At 39.1% G+C, this 23773-nt stretch overlaps 1 protein-coding gene across 1 annotated transcript in view; it reads right to left on the minus strand.

Moving 5' to 3' along the window:
* Positions 1-1594: 1594 nt before the first annotated feature.
* Positions 1595-23773, minus strand: part of JAK2 (Janus kinase 2) — a 286716-nt gene continuing 264537 nt past the window's right edge. Inside the window, exons 14-24 of the mRNA XM_073669078.1 lie at positions 22936-23063; positions 18201-18339; positions 16017-16168; positions 14430-14580; positions 13818-13954; positions 11670-11859; positions 10957-11081; positions 9987-10159; positions 9694-9811; positions 7597-7710; positions 1595-5569 (exon numbers count right to left, since the gene is read on the minus strand). Of these exons, the coding sequence (XP_073525179.1) occupies positions 5462-5569; positions 7597-7710; positions 9694-9811; positions 9987-10159; positions 10957-11081; positions 11670-11859; positions 13818-13954; positions 14430-14580; positions 16017-16168; positions 18201-18339; positions 22936-23063 (1535 nt within the window). The 3' untranslated portion in view covers positions 1595-5461. The remainder of the gene's footprint in view (positions 5570-7596; positions 7711-9693; positions 9812-9986; positions 10160-10956; positions 11082-11669; positions 11860-13817; positions 13955-14429; positions 14581-16016; positions 16169-18200; positions 18340-22935; positions 23064-23773) is intronic.

Consider the following 23773-nt stretch of genomic DNA (forward strand, 5'->3'; position numbering starts at 1 on the left):
TCAATTGTTCTTGGATGGTAGCCCTGATTCAAAAAGGTCTTTCGGAGGCCACCAAAGTGTTTGTCTCTATCCATAGGGTTGGAACATATCCGATTGTATCGGATGGCTTGGCTGTAGACAAGAAGAGTTTTTTGTGTGTTTTGGATGGAAACTGTCCCATTTAAGGTATGTAGGATGGTCGATTGGTTTCCGGTACAAGGATGTCTCTATTTCATTGTTCTGAAGCTTGATGATGGTGTCCAAAAAGTTAATTTCAGTACAGGAGTAGTTGAGAGTTATATTGATGGTGGGATGAAATCGATTAAAGTGTTCATGGAACGTCTTCAGCTGTTGCTCAGACCCCGTCCAGATGATCAAAATATCTTCAATGAAACGATAGTAGGCCAGAGGCCTAATGGGACATGAGGACATAAAGTCACTTTCAAGCCTGGCCATGAAAAGATTTGAGTGCTGTGGAGCCATTTTACTTCCCATCGCTGTACCTGTCTCCTGTAGATATATGTTGTTATCAAATTCAAAGTAATTGTGGGTGAGGATGAATTTTGTAAGTTTCACCACAGAATCAGCATCTATTCCTGTATTTTCTATGAAGATTTTGCAGGCATTTAATCCATCCTGGTGTGGGATATTAGAGTACAAAGATTCCACATCCATGGTGGCCAGGATGGTTCCTTCTGGTAGAGGACCTACTGCTGCTAGTTTATTCAGTAGGTCTGTCGTGTCCTGAATGTAGCTGGGTGTAATCTTTACCAGTGGTTTAAGAACACACTCTACCCATCCAGAAACTTGCTCAGTAAGGGTGCCCACACATGAAATAATTGGTCTTCCTGGATTTCTAGATTTGTGGATTTTGGGGAGCATATAGAATGTCCCTATTCTTGGACTCTGTGGTATCAGGTCATCGGCTCTTAAGGATGCGTCAGGCAGACAAGATACCAACTTGTTTAGTTCCTTGTAATAGTCCTGTGTAGGGTCAGACTCCATTTTTTTGCAGTAGCGTGTGTCCATCAGTTGTCTGTTTGCTTCCTTCATGTAGTCTGATGTGTTCATCATCACTATTGCACCACCCTTGTCCGCAGGTTTAATGATGATTTCTTTGTTGGTTTTCAAAGATTTTATGGCCTTTCTCTCCTAGGCACTGATGTTGGATGCTTGTCTGCTGTTTGTGTCTAGGATGGTGGATTTTATCACATGTCTGAAGGAGTCTATATATGTATCCAAATGAGGGTTGCGTCCAGGTGGAGGTGTCCAATCTGACCTCTTCTTGGTTGTCAAGATCCCTTTTCCTTCAGTTCGGATGAGTTCTGAATCTTCTGTAGCATTGAAGTATTCCCTCAGGCGCAGTCTCCTGAAATAATTTTCCATATCACTGCAGAGTTCAGTTTTAGTGGTATGGCAGAAACTCTATTGCTATTTTATTGTTACTAAAAGTTTTTCTAAATTAGACGTGTAAGGAGAGTGACTGTAGATGACTAAGCAAGACAGCAATTTACAGACCTATAGACGGATGTTGCTCATAGATTTAAAATAAATACACGTTATTTCTTAAAAATGTTTTATTAAAAGGCTTAAAGGTCTTTTATTTATACAGTCCCAAATAAAGTGATCAATAGCTGTGCCATAAAAAAAAAATCACAATACACGGCTCAACCAATAGTGACCTCTCTGTTCAGAAATAAGAACACAACATAAAAAGCACTTTTGACTTGAGAGCAAATGAGAAAAAAAATTCACCACATTTTGCTAAATTTTATGAAGAAAACAAGCCACTTGATTTTCCTCTTTGTCTTGTGGAAGATCTCAAATTACATATAGATATCTACATATCCCTGAGAAATATTATATAGACATTAAGTAAGTTTTACAAATCCATTCTTTACACGGTTTTACGTAAAATTGCTCTTTCACCTTAAAATACAAACAGAAGCAGGGTAGATTAGGCATGGAAACATATGTGATATTTGTAGAAAAAAAGGCCAAGCTATGTACAAGTAGCAGTAAGAACACAATAAAACGTGGCAATGGAGCTTCCCACGCTTAGATCTCCAGAGCTCTCAAACGCTTCTTCATTGGAGCGTTGGTGCCGGGACCTTCATGTTCAGGACATCAGTTGGGTCTCAGCTGTGGACTCGTACTAATGTAACTGATAGAAGTCGGACTTATCAGAAGATCCCATTGTAGGAGACTCAAAACTAAGAGAAAGGGCAATCAGAACAACATACACAAACGTAAAACCTGCTAGACACAAATACTGGCACCTCTAACAACTTAAATATAACATTAGCAATATTTTGAGGTAAATCAATGACATCAGTACAGGTGAATATACTGAACCATTCTGTCATTTTCAGACAACTATTGCAAAAGTAAATGCCCTTCATAGTAAGAGATAAAGTGTGCTGTGTAGATGATAGGCTTTCACCAATAGCCATGCATGAATTTGGAGACATTTATGTTCTGGATGAAACTGTACTATGCGTCTATGCTAATTTTTACATCCTCTAAATTGATGCACTACATTCATAAACCACTTCCGTCAGATGTCGAGCTAAACAATAAGGGCTTAGTTCAAGGATAAATACAAACTAATACAAATCTGCTAAGGGTAGAAACATATAATGCAACATGAAAAGGAGGATTTCTAGTGATGCCCTTTTCCTGGCAGATTAGGAAATGCAATAAATTATTCAGCAATAGTTTTGTTTAGTTCATGTGTACCCATCTGGGACAAGACTTCTATTAGGACCCACATAAATCTAATCCAATAACTGCTCGGATCATATATCTCAAGTAAAATACAACTTTTCAGTAGACGTGATGTGATGAAAGAATAGTAAAGTAGTAAAACTAATTAGACAGCAAACTGTGAAAATGGAGCAACAAGCTAAGTGTGCTACGTTGTAATTTCAATTTGTATGATTTCCCTACTGTCTCGCCTACTAACAATGAGCAGATATCAGTTTTCATGGGGTGACATAGTGAATACAAGTGAGAACTTTTAGGTCACCATAAAAGTTTCCGTCAACGACAGAAAAGTACATTTCCACTGACTAAGTATGTTTTCGCAGTATTATCATTTGACATGGTGTATAGACTTCAAGGGAACCTGTCGCATTGTATATGCAGTTCGATCTGTGGACAGCATAGTAAAGAGAAGGAGGAGCGGAGTAGAATGATATATAGGTTTGTTGGTAAAGTTTCAGTATAACTTATATTTTATCTATTGAAATCTCTGGTGTTTTATATGCATGAGTCCAGTGGGCGGTCCTATTTTGTGATTGACAGCTCTCTGCAAGCACAGTCATACAGGCAAGACTGAATTCAGGTGTATTGTATACATACTCTGGGGATTTTAATGAATAAAATGCAAGTTTTAGTGAAACTTTTCCTACAAAAAATGTATATCAATCTGATCAGCCGCTCCAATTGGTCTATAGCACGCAGACATATTCCCCTACATTTTCAATACATTGGATTTGGCTTCTGTGACCAAACATATATTGGGCCTTTCACACACAGCACTCCTAAATAACTGGTGCTTCAGTGCTTGCATTCTGACTGTAGATGTGTAACACTTAGACTGTATGTACAAAGTACAAAGGCACATGGTAAGTATCAACACACTCTTAGGCCTCATTCAGACGTTCGTGTTGTATCCATTTTTTTGCGGGTACAATATGTACCCATTATCTATAGTGTTATTCACTGTCCATGTTTTTACTTGAATGATGTGTCCGTGCAAACACACAGACATCTACGTTCTTTTTCCAGCAGTACGGATGAAAAGAGCCAAAACAAGTCTACGGGTTCATGAAAAACACGTACAGCACGCGGATCCGTGTACTGCATGTATTTCACATTGCAAAGTAGAGGAGAAGCTTTGATACTTATTTCGTAATCCATCCGTGAAAAACACTGATGACCACACTGTTATAATACACTGATGACACAGGTACAATTTGTTTCACGTATGTGTTTAAATAAGGACGTGTGAATGAGGCCTAATGTTGGCGCTACACGACAACTTTGGCCGCAAAACAGGTCGTACGGTCAAAGATCATGTGTTGCTGCTACATCACAGTGCAATACAAGTGAGTGGTGTTATATTTCAACACCTAGTGTAATTTGATAAGCAAAACGAAAAAAAACCCAACCAGGTTGTGGTACCCTAAGTGTCGGAATCTAACAAAATTCACTGGAATTGTACTATGATTTTACAGCTATACATAGTGATATTTGGCTGTGTAGCCTATGTCGTGGCCAAATTCGCCATGTAGCCCTAGCCTTAAAAAGTTTGTAAATAAAAAAAAAAAAAAAAGGAAAAAAGAAAAATAAAGCTGAGCCCCATTAAAGTGAACACCAGACACAGCCATGAAAAAATGATAAAATAAGAAAACAGACTTTTATTCTAATTTCATATGACCCCTTTTAAAGAGCTGTGACTTTCTTCTGATAAATACAAACCAAAAAAAAGTAATTTCCAGTGATTAAAATAGGCAATAAAGAAAGCTAGTCTTTTTTTGGGAGGGGGGGTAGTTGATGTGATTTATAGCACTAAAAAGTGAGTTATCCAGTTATAGGATATGATAAACTTAAGTCTATTTCACAAGCTGCGTTCTTGAACTTCAAAAGGTCTGAAGAAAAGATATACAGACAATTTTTAGTTGAGGCTAAGAGTCTGTCTGCAAACAGTAATAACTTCATTGCAATCTCCAGAATAATAAAACATGCTGACCGGTCCATCACAATCTATTCCATAACATTGCTGATACCACTGAGGCTTACTTATGGCTAGGTCAAGGATTAAAAAAAACAAAACTGTACAAAAGGTGAATCGCTAAGCAGTAGGCATACGAGACAAGAGTGTGGCTATATTTATGTATGTTTTCCTTATTTCTTTCAAGGACTTGTGTAAAATGGTGATGCTTGTTCCCTTTAATGTGACTCATAGAAACTAATTCTTGTTGGTTTAGGTTTCATATTGCTAAAAAAAATTGGTATCATAATTATATACCAAGATCTGTCCAAAAATGTATTAAATATATAATAATTCAGCAAATTTACAGAAAATGACCAATATACATATTCAAATGTTCAATGTGTGCTAGATTCAACAGAAGCCCTTTAAAAAGGTCAAGTCGGTAACTAACTGTACAAATATCCTGTGCATGTCACAACTTCATACATAAAGAAGATGCATTAATCTCTGTGCAGCACTGTCCATTCGCAATGGCTTGCAACGTCTTCTCGGGCTGTTTAGCTTGAAGAATTGAAAGGGACGCCTCAGCTAAGTGCATTTGTTTGCGGTCTTCAAGCAATCTTGGCTAGCACAAAAGCTGAACATGTCACTGATGTTTTCATCCTAAAGTAAATAAGACTTGCCCATGCCAGAAGAGATTTGCAACGATGCATTACATTCTGTTATAATACAGGTTCTGTCCACAAATGAATCACGCAACCCTCATGCTCCCATACAATCTCGTGTTCTTTCAACTTTTATAGATAGATCCTTAAAGGAAGGACGTTGGCCAATATTGTTGTTCCAGCACTCAGTCATGAGGAGATAAATCTGGAGAAAAAATAAAAATAGACCTTTAGAATCAAAAACCATCTCAGCCACCTTTTTTCTTTTTAAACCAATATTTTTGTCAACATTGTTGGCTTAGCCAAAGCAGCTAAAAATACGGGTTGTGTATCGCAGACTGTAAGCCCTTTATTTCCTATACACTAATAGTGGAGAAGAAAGGGGAGCAAAATTATTTCTTCTGATAATAGTGTCCTGCTAAGTACTGTATTTTTCAGACTATAAGACACACTGGACCATAAGACGCACCTAGGTTTTAGAGGAGGAAAATAGAAAAAAAAATTGACGCAAAAAATGTAATGATAAACTGTTATGGGGGAGGGGGTCTGCTGCTGACACTGTTATAGCGGTAATGTCCCCCAATTCTGTATTAATATCCCCCATCCTGGTATATATGGCCCCCTTCTTCCTGTTATACATGGCCCTCATCCTAGGATGCATGGCACCCCTCATCCTGGTATGTATAGCACCCCCATCCCCATCACGCTGCACACAAAAAAATGAACGATTCTACTCACCTCTCCTCTGCTCCAGCGCTGCGTCATGTTCTGCTGCCAGCAGCTGATCACACCATGTGAGCAGCACATGACGTCACTGCCATGCACCTTCACACAGTGAGATGAGCTGCCGGAATAGTCACTGCTCCCCACACGCAGACTATGGGCGTTGGGAGCAGTGAATATTCACTCTCCTTAATAGCGTGCACGCTGTAAATTTTGGAGGAAAGTGAGGGGTGCGTCTTATAGTCCGAATGTACTATATTGTGTACTATACTGTTGCTGTGGCTGTGGATGGTGGGGGCTGTGGGGGGAGCGAGAGCGGCAGAGGGCGGGGCACAGGAGGCAGGAGCCGTCTGCAGCAGCCAACGCTGCCCACTGTTAAAGGAAAATGAATATTCACACACTGTAACCGCAGCCGCCATGGGCGTGGGGAGCAGTGAATATTCATTTTCTTTTAACAGTGGGTGGTGCTGGCTGCAGCAAGCGGCTCCTGCCTCCTGTGCCCCACTCCTCCACCGCTGTCGCTCACCCCAACCCCCACCATCCACAGCCACAGCAACAGTATAGTACAATCGAACTATAAGACGCACCCCCCCTACTTTCCTCCAAAATTTTGGAGGAAAAAGTGCGTCTTATGGTCGGAAAAATATGGTATCTTTAATACATTTTTGAGATATTGGAGCCCCTCTAAAGCGCTCGAGTGTTGAGGTCTGGTGTCCTTAGAACCCCGTTATTGTTCAAGCAGGACCAAAGTGCTCAACCTACGCCTGAGCATATGTAAACTGTAGTATAGAAACACAGACTCTCTATTCAGCACGTACACCACTGTGTACTAATCCTGCATAGGTTGAGTGTTTCTGCACTGTGCTTTGAGCAATTGGTGGAGGTCTCAGAGCCCTGACATACAACTATGAACAATTTTTGGGGCTATAATATATCAAACCTGCTTCTATGAAAACAAAATATATGTTGTACTGAAAGCTGACAAAGGCATTGATCATACGCAGAACTACAGACGTAGTAGCGGTTATGGACCAGAAGCCGAGGAGGCCACTCAGGTGTGGAAGGTCATTCCTTTGGTGCGGGGTAAAAAAGTAGCAGTTTGCATTACTACAGTTATATTTAATGTCAACAGTATGGAGTGGGCGCTAACAATGAAGGCTGAGGATCATGCATGTCTTCACTATGGAACCCTATGACTTCTAGTTAACGCCTGAATATGCCATTACTTTCTATACACAGCAGGCACAATAATAGTAGTGAGCTAAACATTGTTGCTAAATAATAAACTAGTACATTATTAAACAATAAAAAGACACGTCTGTTCCCTAAGCACTGACCTATGCAGCGCATGTGCCCAATACACTGCAAACAGGACATGTATGTACAGGGACATACAAAAGGGTATAGAGCATGTTAACACTAACTGGTTGTATTGATCTGCTGAGCACAATATGATCATGCAGTTATTTATATAACATCTTGTCATATAACTGGAAACAAGTACAGTACCTCACTAGGACACCCGTCCGGTTGCGGCAGTCTTCCATTATTCTTCAGCAGCTCTATTAGGTGGAATACAATCATTTGCCCCTGTTTATCATTTCCAATCATCCTCATGAATTCCTGTAAACGACCAAAACATGTTGGTTGACAAGTCCCTCATTTAGTGAAAGTCTAACAAATTAATCTGTATATGTTACTCCCCATTGGTTTATCTATTTTTTGAATCCACAAAACTATTTTACAGGAAGACAGCCATCTAGGTACAAATACTCATACATTCATAGTAGGAAAGAAAAAAATATTTAAGTATTTGAGCAACATGCTTACTGTATTCCATCGTAAACACAAACCTAGCCAAAATTAAAGGGGTTCTCCAGGCTTGGGATGACAGTCTGTGGTCACTTTATGTGACGGCAGATTTCGGAATCCTGAAAACATGTGGAGCCCCATGCTGTCAGTATTCTCCGGTATTGCTGGTACGATCAGTCAGTCATGAGTACTTGATCTGCATATTTTCGGTTATATGCAGACTAGACGTTCTCATCCTTGTTCAATAGGAGTGCACTGAAAGAGGACAAGCATGTATAGTTGGAATGTAAGCGGAGGATGCAAACCGCGTACATGTGGTCACGTGACCGCCTTGTCACGCTGTATATACCGAATAATTCTGACAGTGTGTGCACCATAGAGTGACTGCAGGCTTTCATCCCAAGTCCAGACCATCCCTTTAAGGCTGTAGTATGCAACTTGTAATCAAGTTGCATACTACAGTTTCCCCGCATGTCACAGCCCAACATCCACCACGTGTTTTCCCAACAAATGCAGAGGAGAGGGAAAGCACGCGGTGGATGGCGCGCTGTGACGTGCGGGGAAACCCCGCGCCCACAACCCATCAATCAGGGGGGAGCGCGTCACTGGGTCACACCTGGCTGCAGCCAGAACTTGACGTGACATCAGCGGATGTCAGAGCCGGCAGCAGCCGAGTCACGTGATGCTTGTGAGCGGTCAGCAATAGCGCCGCTCACAGGCAAGACTCACAACAGATATTTACAAAAAAACATATTTCTACCAATTAAATACATTGGGGCATTTTCTATAGTAGTGGACAACCTCTTCAATAAGGAAAATGGCACACAACATGGGGTCTTGGGCAAAAATAAACATTAATTGGGTCAATATCCTAAACAATTATACCTGTTTATAGCTTTTTTTTTTCTATTTAGCATTCATATTCATCAGAACAGAATTTATTTATTGTAGAAAATAAAAACCTCCCCCTTCATACATTTTGGCAGCATTATTTTTTAAAGGGTTTGAAGGTTTTTTTGTGTTGTTTTTTTCTATAAAGGAAAATCTATAGTAAAATGTATGAAAAAAACCCTGAAAATATTGAATTTGGAAAAAAACTGCTAGAAACCCCAAAACACCACGAAAAAAGAAACACTGTTTTATGATGAATATTCGCTTATTGATTTGCAGCAAAACACAGCAACACTACACAAAAGTGGAATATTTCGGAAAAAAAAATGAAAGATGTGAAATGAACCTAAATGTGACTAAGGGCACATCATCTCTCAGATTGCTAAGGAGGTGTGATAAAATGAAGTTACAGTAAGGGCTAGTGCACATGACCGTATTTTCTGTCCTAGTGCCATCGGTTAAAAAGAATGGATTGCACTCAAACCAATGTTATTCAATGAGGCAGTGCAAATGAATAATTATTTTCACCGAACGAATCGGCGTGTGTAAAAAAAAAAAAAATAAATTGCAGCATACATGATGATTTTCCTCCATAAATCGAATGAGACTCGCCCATTCAAGTCTATGGGTGCGAAAAAAAATCTGATGCCATGGTAAAGTGTCCGATTTTTACAGCTACATTACAATTCTGTAACAAACTGTAAATGGTCCTGTAAATTATTAACAGCCGCTGCTGTAAAAAAACGGATTGTACTGGATGACAAGTGAGAGAAAAATCGTCCCACTTTTCTGGATGAAACTAAATGATTGTTTATACGGTCGTGTCAACCTACCCTAACTAATGCTGTGATTTTCACATATTTCAGCAGTAAAACTATATAATAAAAAATCTATAATTCTTACTGATGGCGGGCTTTTATTTTTTTCACTATATGTAAACAGCTCATATAGAACAACTCCAAAACTCCAGACATCTGAGCCCACAGAGAACTTGCTCTCGGTCAAACTTTCTGGTGAATACCTAAATGTATAGATACATGAAAAAAAAAACAAGAATATATCAATAATTTTTTTCAATACGAGCGATCACTTATGCCAATATCAGACTTACACTTTTTTGGGATACTCATACAGTATCCTTATGTTAGAACCATAATTATGAGTTGCAACAAAACATGGTCTCCCATTCCACCTACCAAAATATAGGACTTTCACCAGGCTCTTTAACCTTGTAATACTCTTTGTCTTGGGGTAGCATTTTTGTCAATCCAAAATCTCCAATTTTCACTCGATTTTCATTTTCAACTAAAATATTCCGAGTCGCCAAATCTCTATGAATGTACCTCTTAATTGTTAGATATTCCATGCCCTGTAAAAAAAATAAATTTTAGCAAAACAGGTTTTGCATTAAAATTTTATAAAAATAGTTTCTCACCTCCAAAGCTAAAATTGGACTAGACATTCTTAAAGGGCACTTATCCCCTATAAATATACTTGTAATGTACTTGCAATGTAAATTATAGCAATTTAGCCTTATATTAACACAGTTTTATTAGATATGTAAATAAGAGTGTTTTGGTGCACCCTTGGTTTTGGTATACAGCTCCGCCCCCTCACGTACCATCCTCTGCCCCTCTTTGGAATTTTATGTGATATACTAACACAAAGTAGCAAGTATTTGTGAAGTGTAAAGGAAATGATATATGGCTTTCTAATTATTTAAAAAATCTAAATCTGAAAAATGTATTCAGTCCCTTGTAGTCTGAAACCCCTCAAAATCCAGAGTGACCAATTGCCTCCAAAAGTCAAATAATAGTAAATTGAGTCCATCTATGTGTAATTAGTTCACAGCATTTGATTTCCAACACTTTGGTTGCTTCAGTCCGCAACCGGACAAGAACAACTGAAGGGCCAGATGTGGCCCACTGGTCGCAGTTTTCACAGGTCTGGTCTACAAGCATTTTTTCCAGTTGAAGAAAATAATAATGCGGATTATACAGGGAAGCCTAAATAGAGGTTCATGTGCCAATGTAGTGTAGTGCCGTGTGTTATATTTTTTTCTAAGTTATTATTTTGTGATATAACTTGGACTCAGGTTCCCGATCCCTATCAGCTAAGGACATGGATCAGGCAGACTTTACCTGTATTCAGTTACTTAAGGATTACCTTGCATATCTGGGTGGCATACTGCAACAGTTTTTTGAAGTCCAGCCTTTCTTTGTTTTTTTGCAGATAGTCTCTAAGACTTCCATATGGTAGATATTCCATAATCAATCTCAGGTTTCGACGTCCTGAAAATTAAAAATATTGTGAATTAAAATAAAAGACTGAAAAGTATGATCAAACAAGTTACTTTTGAGGTAGAAAAAAAGTATTGTTGCCATCTCATGACCTGCTATATATGATGGGTTTGCTCTTCTTGTTCAATCATACACCATATTTCAAAGCTATTTTACTCTAGAAGTACCATATATTGACACACAAAGTGGCTATGATTCTATAATATAGAACTATATGGTATCTCTGAGCTGCCATAGAAGGTCTCATGCAAGTATGCTAGTAAAGGTCCATGCATGCTGCTCTTCTGTATGCAAGTGGGCTTAGGCTATTGGCAAATTTTAATTTAAGAACAAATTCTTTATTACAGTAGTCATATGTTTTACAGACCTGTTCTTAATAGGCCTTTAGAGATAATTTAGTTCTAAAACTTTTTAAGCATCCATTGAACTGGCAAGAAAGATACTGTTGTAGTACCGGTATTTTGAAATATGAACATTGCTCTAATTTTATCCACGTATGTGCTTTACTTTTGAGGATATATAAAGAAATTTGGAGGATTGTTAACCAGTTTTTGGGCACGTTCTGCCTTTTGTACTTACCTGCACTGTAACAAACTCCCTTGTATTTGACAATGTTTTCATGCTGCAGGGATTTCAGAATTTCAATCTCCCTTTCAAAATCTCTCAGGTATTCTTCAGTGCTATGCTGGAGCTTCTTAACTGCTACAACTTCACCAGTGTTATCTTGTAATGGGTCATATCTGCACAGTTCAACACTTCCAAAGTTGCCCTGAAAAAGGAAAAACAGTAGAAAGTAGTGAAACAATGTATTTTTTCTTCAATAGTGGTATTAGTAAGCCATCACTCCAGCAATTTTTTTATTGCAGCGCTGGAGTGGTACTACTAACGCAAGATCCCTGCACCTAATATTAGATTTACCACCCACTGTGTTCAGCTCTTCCCGACACTGCTATGCCCCACGTCGCCATCTTGTGATAGCAACTTCTGACTAACCAGAAGTCACAGGTAATGGTCACAAGCTCTCAATGCAAGTCTAAGAGAGCCAAAACAAGTCTCTCACAGATTTGCATTAAAAAGTGATCTGCAGATCGCTCCAGCAAACACTGGAGCGATCCAGCAGGTCACAAACTGCTGGAGACTGATCAGAGTGGCACGAATAATAGCAGAAGACAGCGGATGGTAAGTATGAGACTAAGTGCAGGGAACTTACTTTAGTAGCACCACTCCTGCGCTGCAATAAAAGTAAATGCTGGAGTGGTGCTTTAAAGAATCTTTAAAAAACATTAATTAACTAGCCACCATAAATTTCTAAACAATACACAAGGATGAACCATAAGTTTATAGGTATATTTGGGTAACAATTGGTAGGGCTCTCAAAGGTTAGACCACCACGATCTAGAATCTATCATTTTGACATTGGTGGAGGCTCGACATCTGAGAACTCCACCGATCACCAGAACAGGGTACGGTACTTTCTTTCCCTATGTGACTGCATGAGATAACAGCACTCATCTTTTTTACAGCAGATCCAGTCGAACACGTGCTCTGCTGGATCTTACAAAGAAGGGACCCAAGGGGATCCAAATCCTGGCCATTAGTGTGGGTCTTAGCAGACACCACCCCACCAAGGTAGAAGATATCACCTAACCTGTGGACAAGTAATTTCTTCTTATGACTAGAATACAGTTCTAACCCATCAAGGCATGGACACAAGACCTCTGTATGTGTTCTGTGGTGTCTGGCACCAAGACCTTAGCAGCAGAGCGGTTAAGTCCGGTCATTTGTTAGTTGGGGCACCCTTGGATTGGACTTGTTTTTCCAGCACATCCTACAGATGTTCCATCAAATTGAGATCTTTGGAATCTGGAGGCCAAGTCCATGTTTAAGTAATGTGCCAGCAAAGCATCATTAAGTAAGGCAGGATCCCAGGTTACCCAGGAGAACTTTGCACAAACTATCATAGGAACTCCAATTTGTAGTTATGCAGCACATACGCAGCCAGTTGTGATGTACTGGGTGTTCTGACATATTTCTATCAAGGCTGGCATTGTCTTTTACTACCAGTTTGTGCTACACGAGTTCTTCTGTGGGATCTGACCAAATGACCCTGGGTTCCTCATAAGTTTCAATCAGTTGTGTGTACATTACAAGAAGACAAGATAATCTATATCTTTATAAAACTAAAAATCCTGCTCTGTTGCAGGGAAATTCACTTTAAAAGTTATATGAAAATGAGTCTGCAAGTGCTATGGGTGGGATGGAGCACTTCCACTGCCTTAGCTCCCAGCTCTATTCAGTCTAACGCCACCCTCTACTGGTCGATCGTCAGTTAGCAAAGCTGCAGAATATCAATTACCTAGTGAGGAGTAGAGTTAGGCTGAGAATAAAGCTGGTAGATGAGTCAGTAGAAATGCTCCATCCCACACAAAGCAATTACAGCCTCATTTGTATATCACCTCTAAAGTGTACCTCCATGCAATAAAGCAGCATTTTCTTTTATAAAGGTATGGATTCACTTTTGTTCTTATAACCCCCACATAGATATATAATTGGTTTGGGGAGAGGAATGAGCCGACAGATTTCATGTGACTTAACCTGACTGTTTACAGATGTCCAAAATATACCACCCATTGCCAGGTGCCATTGTAACAAGGTAATCATGTTTATATAGTACATTTGTCCATGGGTTTTAATTTGGTTTTAATCACTGTATATGAAAAAAATTACCTTGCCAAGTTGCTGCAAGAATTTAAGATATCTTTCCTCAAAATAAGTTGGAGCACGGTCTTCAAAGCCTCCAGAAAAGCCAAATGGCCCAACTCTCACATTCGGAAGTAAATCACTTTCTGCCAGTAGTTCGTAGTCTGACAAAAAGAATATAAAACACAACATCATATAAATTTGTTGTATAGACTAACAACAGGAATGGAAACTGTCAAATTGAAAAGACTGGGAAAGTACTTCATTGTATTTTCTTAACAATCTTGGCATTTAATGGCTTGAGATTAGTGATGAGCGAGCGTGCTCGTTTAACCCTTTAACCGAGCTTGCTCGGTTGCTTACCGAATAGCTTCGGCGTGCTCATATATTATATTCGAGTCCCTGCGTCTGCATGATTTGCATCTGTTAGAGAATCCTTACATGTGTTGAGGCTGTCTAACAAACAAGCAATCCCTGCATGTGTTGAGGCGGTCTAACAGCCGCAAATAATGCAGACGCAGGGATTTGAACATAATTTACGAGCACGCCGAAGATACTCGGGAAGCACCCGAGCATGTTCAGTTAAAGGGTTAAATGAGCATGCTCACTCATCACTACTTGAGATCAAAGGAGTCCTACCTGGAGTGAATAAGCTGTTAAGCTCTCTTATAACTGCACGAAATGATGGCCGGAAATCTGGCTCATAGTCCATGCAACCGTTGATGAGATTTGCAAGCTCGATCCATTTGGGTGTGGGGAGTTGATGCCGATCTTCATAAAACTGCAATTTCTAGATGACAAGTAAAATATATATAATCCTGAAATTCATTCTTAAATTCTAAAAAGGCTTTTCCCGTTTCTGAAAAATAAACTGCTGCCGGGACGCAAAGGATAACAAAAAAAACAAAAAAACAACTAACATACTTCACTCACCCTCCCAAGGTCCAGCACCAAGTCTCCACCATTGCTCCTGGTGTCTGTTATTGTCTGCATCGTTGACGTCATGACGATAGCACTGCATCCAATAACTGAGCTCAGCAATAATGCCAAAGCCGACCAAACGTGATGCACAGAGCTGCTGAGCTCACTGTTTGGCTGCAGTGCTGTCGACGTGACATCAGCACTGCAGACAATAACAGGCCCCGAGAACAATGGCGGAGATTCAGTGATGGACCTGGAGTGGGTTAATAGAGAACAGGTTTGTTTGTTTTTTTCAAATAGACAAACTGCAGCCAGAGGGACAAGTATTTCCCCAAACTGGAAAACTCCTTTATCGAAAGGCAAACAGAAACTACAGATGCAAGAAACTGACATTATACCTCACAATATGTAGCTGGAACGCAATGATGGCTGACCTTACATAGCCTAGCCATATTGTTCTGTAATGTTTTAACATACCGACTGCTGAACTTTATATGCAATAACTGCTCTGCCAACTTGAGTCTGATGGAATATCATGTAAAGACCATGATGAAAGAAGTACTTCCAGTAATTTATGTGACTTGCTGCAGTATAGCTCTACAAGTCACCCAGATACTGTTGGTGGATCTTACTACTGATGTTAGAAAGTTTTCTAAAGTAAAATTTTTTTTTTTCAATTATCACACACACATTATTATTGTTTTCTGGATGTAGAAATACAGATTATAAATTGTATAATGAAAAATTAAAAGTGGGTGTCAGAGTTCTTGACATTTTTTTTCCCAATGGGCGAAATGTGATAAAATAATAAAAGAATGTGTACCCTCACTGCTGTTCCAGCTCTGTAGCTGTGGCCCTCCCCACTGGTCCATGTTTATTTCGTTGCAGCGATAACGTGCTGTCTACCACAAGTGACCACTACCGCCAATCAGTGGCTTCCGGTCATATCATAGACACGTGTTCAGCTTCTTAAAAGACAATGCACAGAGCTATCCAACAGTGTATCCATCATATGACCAGAAAAGATTTTTAGCCATAAGAAGTCAACAATAAAGGTTCCCATTTGATGACTACAAGCATAGTTCTTCAAAGCCAGAAGGGGCTTCACACCAGGTATATTAGAAAAATATATATTATGGCTATAGTATCACTTTTAATTATAAAATTAAATGTTTTCATTTGAAGATACAGGAAAGTACCTAAATGAGGTCTGAATCTTCACCAGATGATGCCACCATAGCTCAGTAGTAGATATTTTACAAGGAAAATCTAGACTTTTTCCATTCATCATAAGCTCTGACTTACTCTTTGAGAATCCAGTGCACTGAGCGGTTTATCACCACCACTACATACTTCCCATAGGGTGGTGCCAAAACTCCACTTGTCTACCATTGGGCTGAGATTTTTGGGATTGTCGATGCACTCAGGAGCAACCCATGGAATCCGTTCCAGAAGAACTAAACGGGGAAAAAATTGACAGGAACACTGAGATATATAGTTTCACAGAGTGCTGGCTTCAATACTTAACTTCCATTCCAATCTCTGAATACAGCACAGAGTGGAAACTGAGACTCCCCAATGAAATCATAAAGCATTGTGAATATTACAAGTAAACAACTTTTTACAAGATAAATCGTGCAAATGTAAAGCCGAGAGTAAAGGCATTAGTAAACCACACAAGAAGATATAAAAAAGTCTATAATCACCTTTAGTAAATCATTTAATTATTTTATATGATTTACTTATATAGTAAGTTCATATTGTTGCATATTTTTTCCGCATCTCCCTGGCAGGAAAAACACATGTGGATTGTACATGCATTTTCCTGCCAGGGACATGCGGATGTGAAGCGTTCTACACATGCATTTCTGCATGCGGGTTATCAAGCGCTTTCCAAGCAATTTTAGCATCACTTAGAAAGTGCTTGACAACTTGGTCACACTATATAAATCATGCAACCGGCATGGATTTATATAGTGTGACCAAGTTAATAGTTGAAAAGAAGAATAAAAATGGTAAAAAAAAAACACATTATACTCACCTTCTGATGGCCCCCGGTCTTTTCTCCGCTGCATCCGGTGTCTTGGGCGGCTCGTGGTGGTGTGAAAGGACCTTTCATGACGTCATTTAGTCATATGACCGGTCACGTGACCGCCGAAGTCAGTGGTCGCGTGACCTGTCACATGACTAAATGACATCAACCGCAGGTCCTTTCACACCACCGCGAGCCGTACAAGAGACCGGACGCAGCGGAGAAAAGACTGGGGGACATCGGAAGGTGAGTATAATGTTTATTTTTAATTCTTTCTTTAACAGGTACTATGGTACCCGGGTCTGGAGGAGAGTCTCCTCTTCTCCAGACCCGGGTACCATCCGCACATTGAATAGCTTAATATTCGCATGTGCACATGTAGTCATGCGGATATGAAGCGTTTCAATGCAAGTCAATGGCGGCAATTACGCTGCGTGTCTGCAAAATTAATGGAAATGCTGCGCATTTTTCGAAATTGATAATCCGCAACGGAAATTTCAGCAGTTTGTGAACAGAACATGCGGATTATCATTGGGGACCATGGGGCATGTATTACCAAGTGTTTTTTAAGCGTTTTCGCTGCTGAAATTCCGCGGCAAAAATGCTTGAAAAACGCATAGTGGGCACGCAGCCCAAGAGAAATATGTGGGGAGTAAACCACTGTATAAACATACAATGGCATAGTTAGGCTAATAACTCCTTATAGAAAAAACCCCGAATACCATAAGGAATACTGTTTTTTACTTTATATAAGAAAGAAAAGCAATTCTAAAATTACAACCTTTTCACATATGCTAGGTACATTGGGACCTATGGATATATTTGGCATGTTCACCAGTAGGTTTTCCAGCATACAGTAATTGTAATGAAAAAAACTGATGTGCACAGATCTTAAAGGATCATTCTCGTGTGCACAGAATGGTAGACTGTGCAAGTTTGCCATTTCTATCTGCTACCAGTCTCTTCCTATCCCTGATCTTCTATTCTTTAGTTTACTACTTGTGGCCAAGACACTGCTCTGAACCTGGCTGGGATGGCTGGAGAACACGGTTTTCTCCTGATCCGGACAGTTTCAGTGTCACTGTGCTCCTTCAATTCTACAGAGGCAAAGGCACTTTCATATAGCAACACTGGAGAGAGGACCGTTCAGGCCAACAGCACAACAATGCTGCTGGCCTGAAGTGTCACTCAATCTGGAGTTTCGCCTCCCAGTAAGCAGGAAACTGGGAATCAGGGGAGCAGTGCGCTCCTGAAGACATATCATGAGACAACCCCTTTAAGTATTATACCAGCACTACGGTCCCAAGTAAAAACTATTATGACAGGTTCATGTGAAATGAAGCGTTGGTCTGACCTTAAAGTAAATTGAGTAAATGCCATATCTTTGCTGACAACTACACAGAATACATTATGGTCCACCAAAACCAACTGAACAGCTGCCATGTAGACACACTTACTTTCTCTCGGTAGAACAGCAATACTGATTCCTGGATCACTGAGCTTAATGAAAGCAGGATTTCCTGTCTTCCGGTCTTCTTCTCTGATGAGCAGAATGTTCTTAAGACACACATTACCGTGTACTAGATTTCGATCTTCCTAAAATATGAAAAATGTGAAAAAGGTTAACAGTGGATCAAAAATAATAAATAAGATTAATGAGATCAAGAACATATAAAAGAAATGGTAAAATAAGCCATTTGCAACAATTTACATCTTGTTAACAACCAGCACAAAAATGTTTATGATTCATTCACATAAGGTAAAGCAAAAATTAGATCATAAAAACATATGTTCTTCCATTATAAGTACAATTGTGAAATCATCATTAGCTGTCTAGCGGACTTCTAACTAATGGTTTTAAACATCTATCAATTGTCAGCACAATTGGTAGACTTCTAGAATAATAATAATTTTTATTTTTATAGCACCAACATATTCCGCAGCACTTTACAATTTTGGAGGGGACTTGAACAGATATGGCTTGTTTCCATAAAGTACCCATTAAAACATAACACTTATTAGATTATCTTAAAAAATTGACTATTTTTAAAAATAATCTAATAAATGTTATTTTTTAACGGGTACTTTATGCAAACAAGCCGTAATTGATAACCCGAAACTACGTGAACCGGACTTGTACAGACAATAAGGACATTACAGAATAAACCTAACTCAGATACCAAAAGGAGTGAAGGCCCTGCTCGCAAGCTTACAGTATATGAGGAAATAGGGGAGACACTAAAGAAATGGATCGTAACAATAATTGACAAGTGAAAAGATAGAAAACAACCTTGTCCTTACGGCTGAATGTAATGGTTTATTCAGAACACATTGTATATAAAGTAGTTGAATTTGCAGAATTGTCAGTTTCTTCCTATAAAAGTACAGTTGTGCCTCGATTGTATATAAAAAAAAACAAAAAAAAAACAAAACTATGAGAACTGCAATGAAGTCCAATGGACAAGCTTATTAAACAAGCTGGGGCAGTGATTTCATAAATGGTGACATGTAAATGATCTTACAAAGTCAGGCACAGATCTACTGGTCCATTATAATATGCCTAAGTGGTTTATAAAAATGTATAAAGCACTTCTTTCTCAAGTCTGCCTTCAGATGCATTCAAAAGTACAAGTCTTTCAAGTGACCACATGAATAGTGGAAAATTACACTACACTAGAGTTACTAAGAAATGAGTAACTTTTATACTCTGAGAAAAGATACCTGGGAACAGATTGTGAGGTTATGTGAGGACACGCTAACAGTTCCTTGGAGCGCCCCAGGTCAAGTAAGGGCACCAAACCTGGACACTAATAAAACCACATAAGCAGGGTAGGGTTTTCAGTCAATAAACGAACACTTGATAGACCTTATTAGTCTGGTTTTTTAAAACATCTGCTCACTTAGTGATAAAACAAGTGAAGCTCCAGCCTCTTCTGTAAATGTAAGTAAACATGCAGATTTAGTTTTTTTTAAAGTTCAACCAAATACTTATTTAGTATACCCAAATGTCACACAAAGATAAGTATATCAAACTTCCTAAATAATATACTACACAAACAAGCAAGCAATAGACACTCAGTTTATTGAATTGAATTTTTATTGAAGATAAATTTAAAAACCTTTAAAACAAGTACAAAGCAGGGACTTTCATATGGCCAACAATGTAAGACACTCCTGTGTGTAGAGAAAGGAGAAGGTGTACTAGTCTGTAAACAGTATTCACTCACATATTGCAATATTCTCATAAATATAAAAGTGCAAGTGCCATATGGGAAGATAATAGAGATATCTATAAACAATATTCACTCACATATTGCAAAATTCCCATAGAAATAAAGGTGCAAGTACCATATGGGAAGATGCTAATGGTATATCATGAATAATGATTAAGAGAATACACTGATAGAAAGATAGATAATGTGATTTGTCTACTTCCATAAGTCTCTGCTAGAATCTGTACATGTCAGTGCTCCTGTGCTACCCTGACGAAACCGTTTCACCAAAGCTTCTTCAAAAAAAAAAAAAGGGGGGGGGGTGCTTTTTTAAGAAGCTTTGTTGGCGAAATGGCAGCACAGGAGCACTGACATGTACAGACTCTAGCAGAGACTTATGTAAGTAGATGGATCACATTATTTTTCTGTCAGTGTATTCTCTTAATCATTATTCATGATATGCCATTAGCATCTTCCCATATGGTACTTGCACCTTTATATTTATGGAAATTTTGTAATATGTGAGAGAATCTATTTTATAGATACTTCTATCATTTTCCCTTATGGCACTTGCACTTTTATATTTATGAGAATATTGCAATATGTGAGTGAATACTGTTTACAGACTAGTACACCTTCTCCTTTCTCTGCACACAGGAGTGTCTTACATTGTTGGCCATATGAAAGTCCCTGCTTTGTACTTGTTTTAAAGATTTTTAAATTCATCTTAAATACAAATTTAACATTTTAATAGTCTTTGTGCCTTCCCTCAAACTGAGCTTATATTGCTCTTGTTTGTTTGTGTAGCAAATACTTATTTAACCAATATATAAAAGAGAAAGGTGCACTGAGCAGCATAATGACCAGTTTCTCTCACATATACTTTATCAGCATTTCCACCATAAAAATGTACATGGGTCCATATGCTGCATTGGACAAAGTGATTTTGCTGCAAACTGGGGTAAAACACTCTTTGAAAACTACACGCTTTGAAAATTTTGCAACTTTTGGCATCTTCAAGCAGCTCTGCAAAAATGGTGGAACTGGGACCAGGCATTACTTGCCCACGACCGCTTATCAAATTTATTAAAAGTGCTGGCGTTTTTATGCCATAAATTATACTCCAGTCCTGGACAGGAGTAACATTTCTGGTGAGGAGCACACCACTAATAAAACGCGCCAACTTCATTAAGTGGCGGGTACCTCTTAATGAATCTGCACATATTACTCAAGCACAGTCTTCATTATTACTGGTGTACGGATAACCCAATCTTAATGAATCAGGGCCTATGAGCTATTGTGTTAGTCAGTTTTCAGAGACCAAGAGGGTAATTTTTCATTCCCTCTGTACCAGTTTCCTGGCAGCACAAGGCGCGTTTATGCAAACATTTTTCAACTTTTTGCTCTTTGGTGTTGACCTTAATTTTTTAAAAAGTGGGCCCTTAGTAAACGAGAGTACTACTATGCAACAAACTTACTATACTGTATGTCAGAACACTAAAGTAAATTATATCATAAATCTACACACGTGGATAGCCAAGAGATGTGCCAAATTCATTAACAGGTGTGTGCATCTTAATAAATTTGGTGCACAATATCCCAGTGGGTATCTGGGATAAGACTGGTGTATAGAACACCACATTGAATAAATTCCATAATATACAGATCTGTCATTTGGGACAAATCTGAATGCTTCGTACTGTAGATACTAAAAGTGTGACCGTGTCAGCCAAAGGGCCTTCATCATTTCAATACTTAGTGGATAAGTTAATAATTTGTAACTGTGTACCTAAATGAACAACCTGTACGCCAGAACTAGAAGTACACCATGGTTTCCTTGAGGAAGAAGTTATGTACAAAGTTAACTTTGCTTACAAGAAAATACCCTATATACTCGAATATAAGCCGACTTTTTCAGCACATTTTTTATGCTGAAAAAGCCCCCCTCGGCTTATACTCTGGTATATACTTATATATGTATAGTATATACCGGTGGTGGTGGGGGGGGGTTTCGGCGGCGAAGGGAACACAGGCAGTAGCCGGCTGCTGTAGCTACCATGTGTGCCCGCTGCTAAAGAGAATGAATATTCACTCTTCTCCAAGCCCATAGGAGAGGAGAAGAGTGAATATTCATACTCTCTAATAGCGCACAATGTAGCCGCAGCTGCCAGCTTCCAGTAGGCTCAGCGATCCTCTGTGCCCGCTATTAGAGAGTATGAATATTCACTCTTCTCCACTTCCATGGGCGTGTAGAAGAGTGCATATTCATTCTCTTTAGTAGCAGGCACACTGGATAGCGCTGCTGACTGTGTGCACTATTAAGGAGAATGACTATTCACTATTCTCCACGCCCATAGTCCCGGCATGGAGAGCAGTGAATATCCCCGCAGCTCACCTCGGTGTCTGAGGTCGCATGGCATAGATGCTGAGGTGAGCTGCTGCTGACAAAACAGGACGCAGCCCTGGAGCAGAGGGAAGGAAGATAAGTAGGAGTGTTTATTTGTTTCATATGTGCAGTGATGGGGGTCCATGTATACCAGGATTGGGGGTCCATGCATACCAGGATTGGGGATGAGGGGTACCATACATACCAGGATTGGGGATGAGGGGGTCGGAGGTCATGCATACCAGGATTGGGGATGAGTGGGCAATGCTTACCAGGATGGGGATGAGGGGGCCATGAACACCAGGATTGGGGATAAGTTGGCAATGCTTACCAGGATGGGGAAATTTACCAGTAGCTGCTGCATTTCTCACCCTAGGCTTATACTCGAGTCAAAACGTTTTCACAGTTTTTTTGTGGTAAAATTAGGTGCCTCGGCTTATATTGGGGGTTGGCTTATACTCGAGTATATACGGTATGGATCAGTACCTCAAATGCGACTCATTCCCTTCATCTGCTTAGCACATACATCAATTATTACCGTAACTAAACAGAATAAAGCAATGCATTCTTACCCAAAAAATAGTAAATACTCACAAGAAAGTGCATGGCCCAAGCCAGCTGTTTTGAAACTTCCAATTTCCACATAATATTAACCAAGTTTTTGTTTTTCTTCAGGTATATGTCCAATGAGCCAAATTTTGCATATTCCTGTACAAGAATACCTAACGAAAAAAAATTATATAAATTATATGTTATATAGTTATATATTTCTTTATTAACTCATGATTCATACTCTAAAAGGGTTTTTCATTTGTTCCAATTCAGTAAAAATCACAAATACCACACACAATAACATTAGCATACCCAAACTCGGGACTTCTATGAGCCAGTGCATAAAAAAAAAATAAAAAAATAAATAAAGCACCTCCCTAAAATATAGCTACACGAGCCATATAAAGATACAATTATACAAAAATTTCCTTACCCTCTGCTCTATTAAATTTAAATATGAAAATCCTATTGGAAATATTGGTAAACAAGGGGCAAATAAGTAACACACAAACAAAGTGCGTACAGAGTACAAGTGAACAGCGGGCTCACTTACTACAGTAGATGGAGATATAGCGGCTCAGCGCCCCAGTAGATCTCCATTACTTGTAATACACTAATTGTCTCTTCAGAGAGGAAGAGGACTAGAACTTTAGTGTCACCTATATGAAGTAGCAATCCTAAAAGTCAATATCGACTCTCTAACAAGCCTTGTCACATGACTTAGGATAAAAGCCAGAACCAGAATCTCAATTTGCAGACACTGTATTTCAGGGTGCTGCCCCTTCTTCCTCTCTGAAGAGACAATTTGCATATTTCCCAGAGAAGCATTGCAGCTTAAAATTCTACTCACCTTGACATGCTTAACATGTTACTCTATGAT

The sequence above is a fragment of the Phyllobates terribilis genome, unplaced genomic scaffold (genome assembly GCF_046119375.1).
Source record: "Phyllobates terribilis strain yellow unplaced genomic scaffold, ASM4611937v1 Scaffold_1__5_contigs__length_1240528914, whole genome shotgun sequence".
Taxonomy (NCBI): domain Eukaryota; kingdom Metazoa; phylum Chordata; class Amphibia; order Anura; family Dendrobatidae; genus Phyllobates; species Phyllobates terribilis.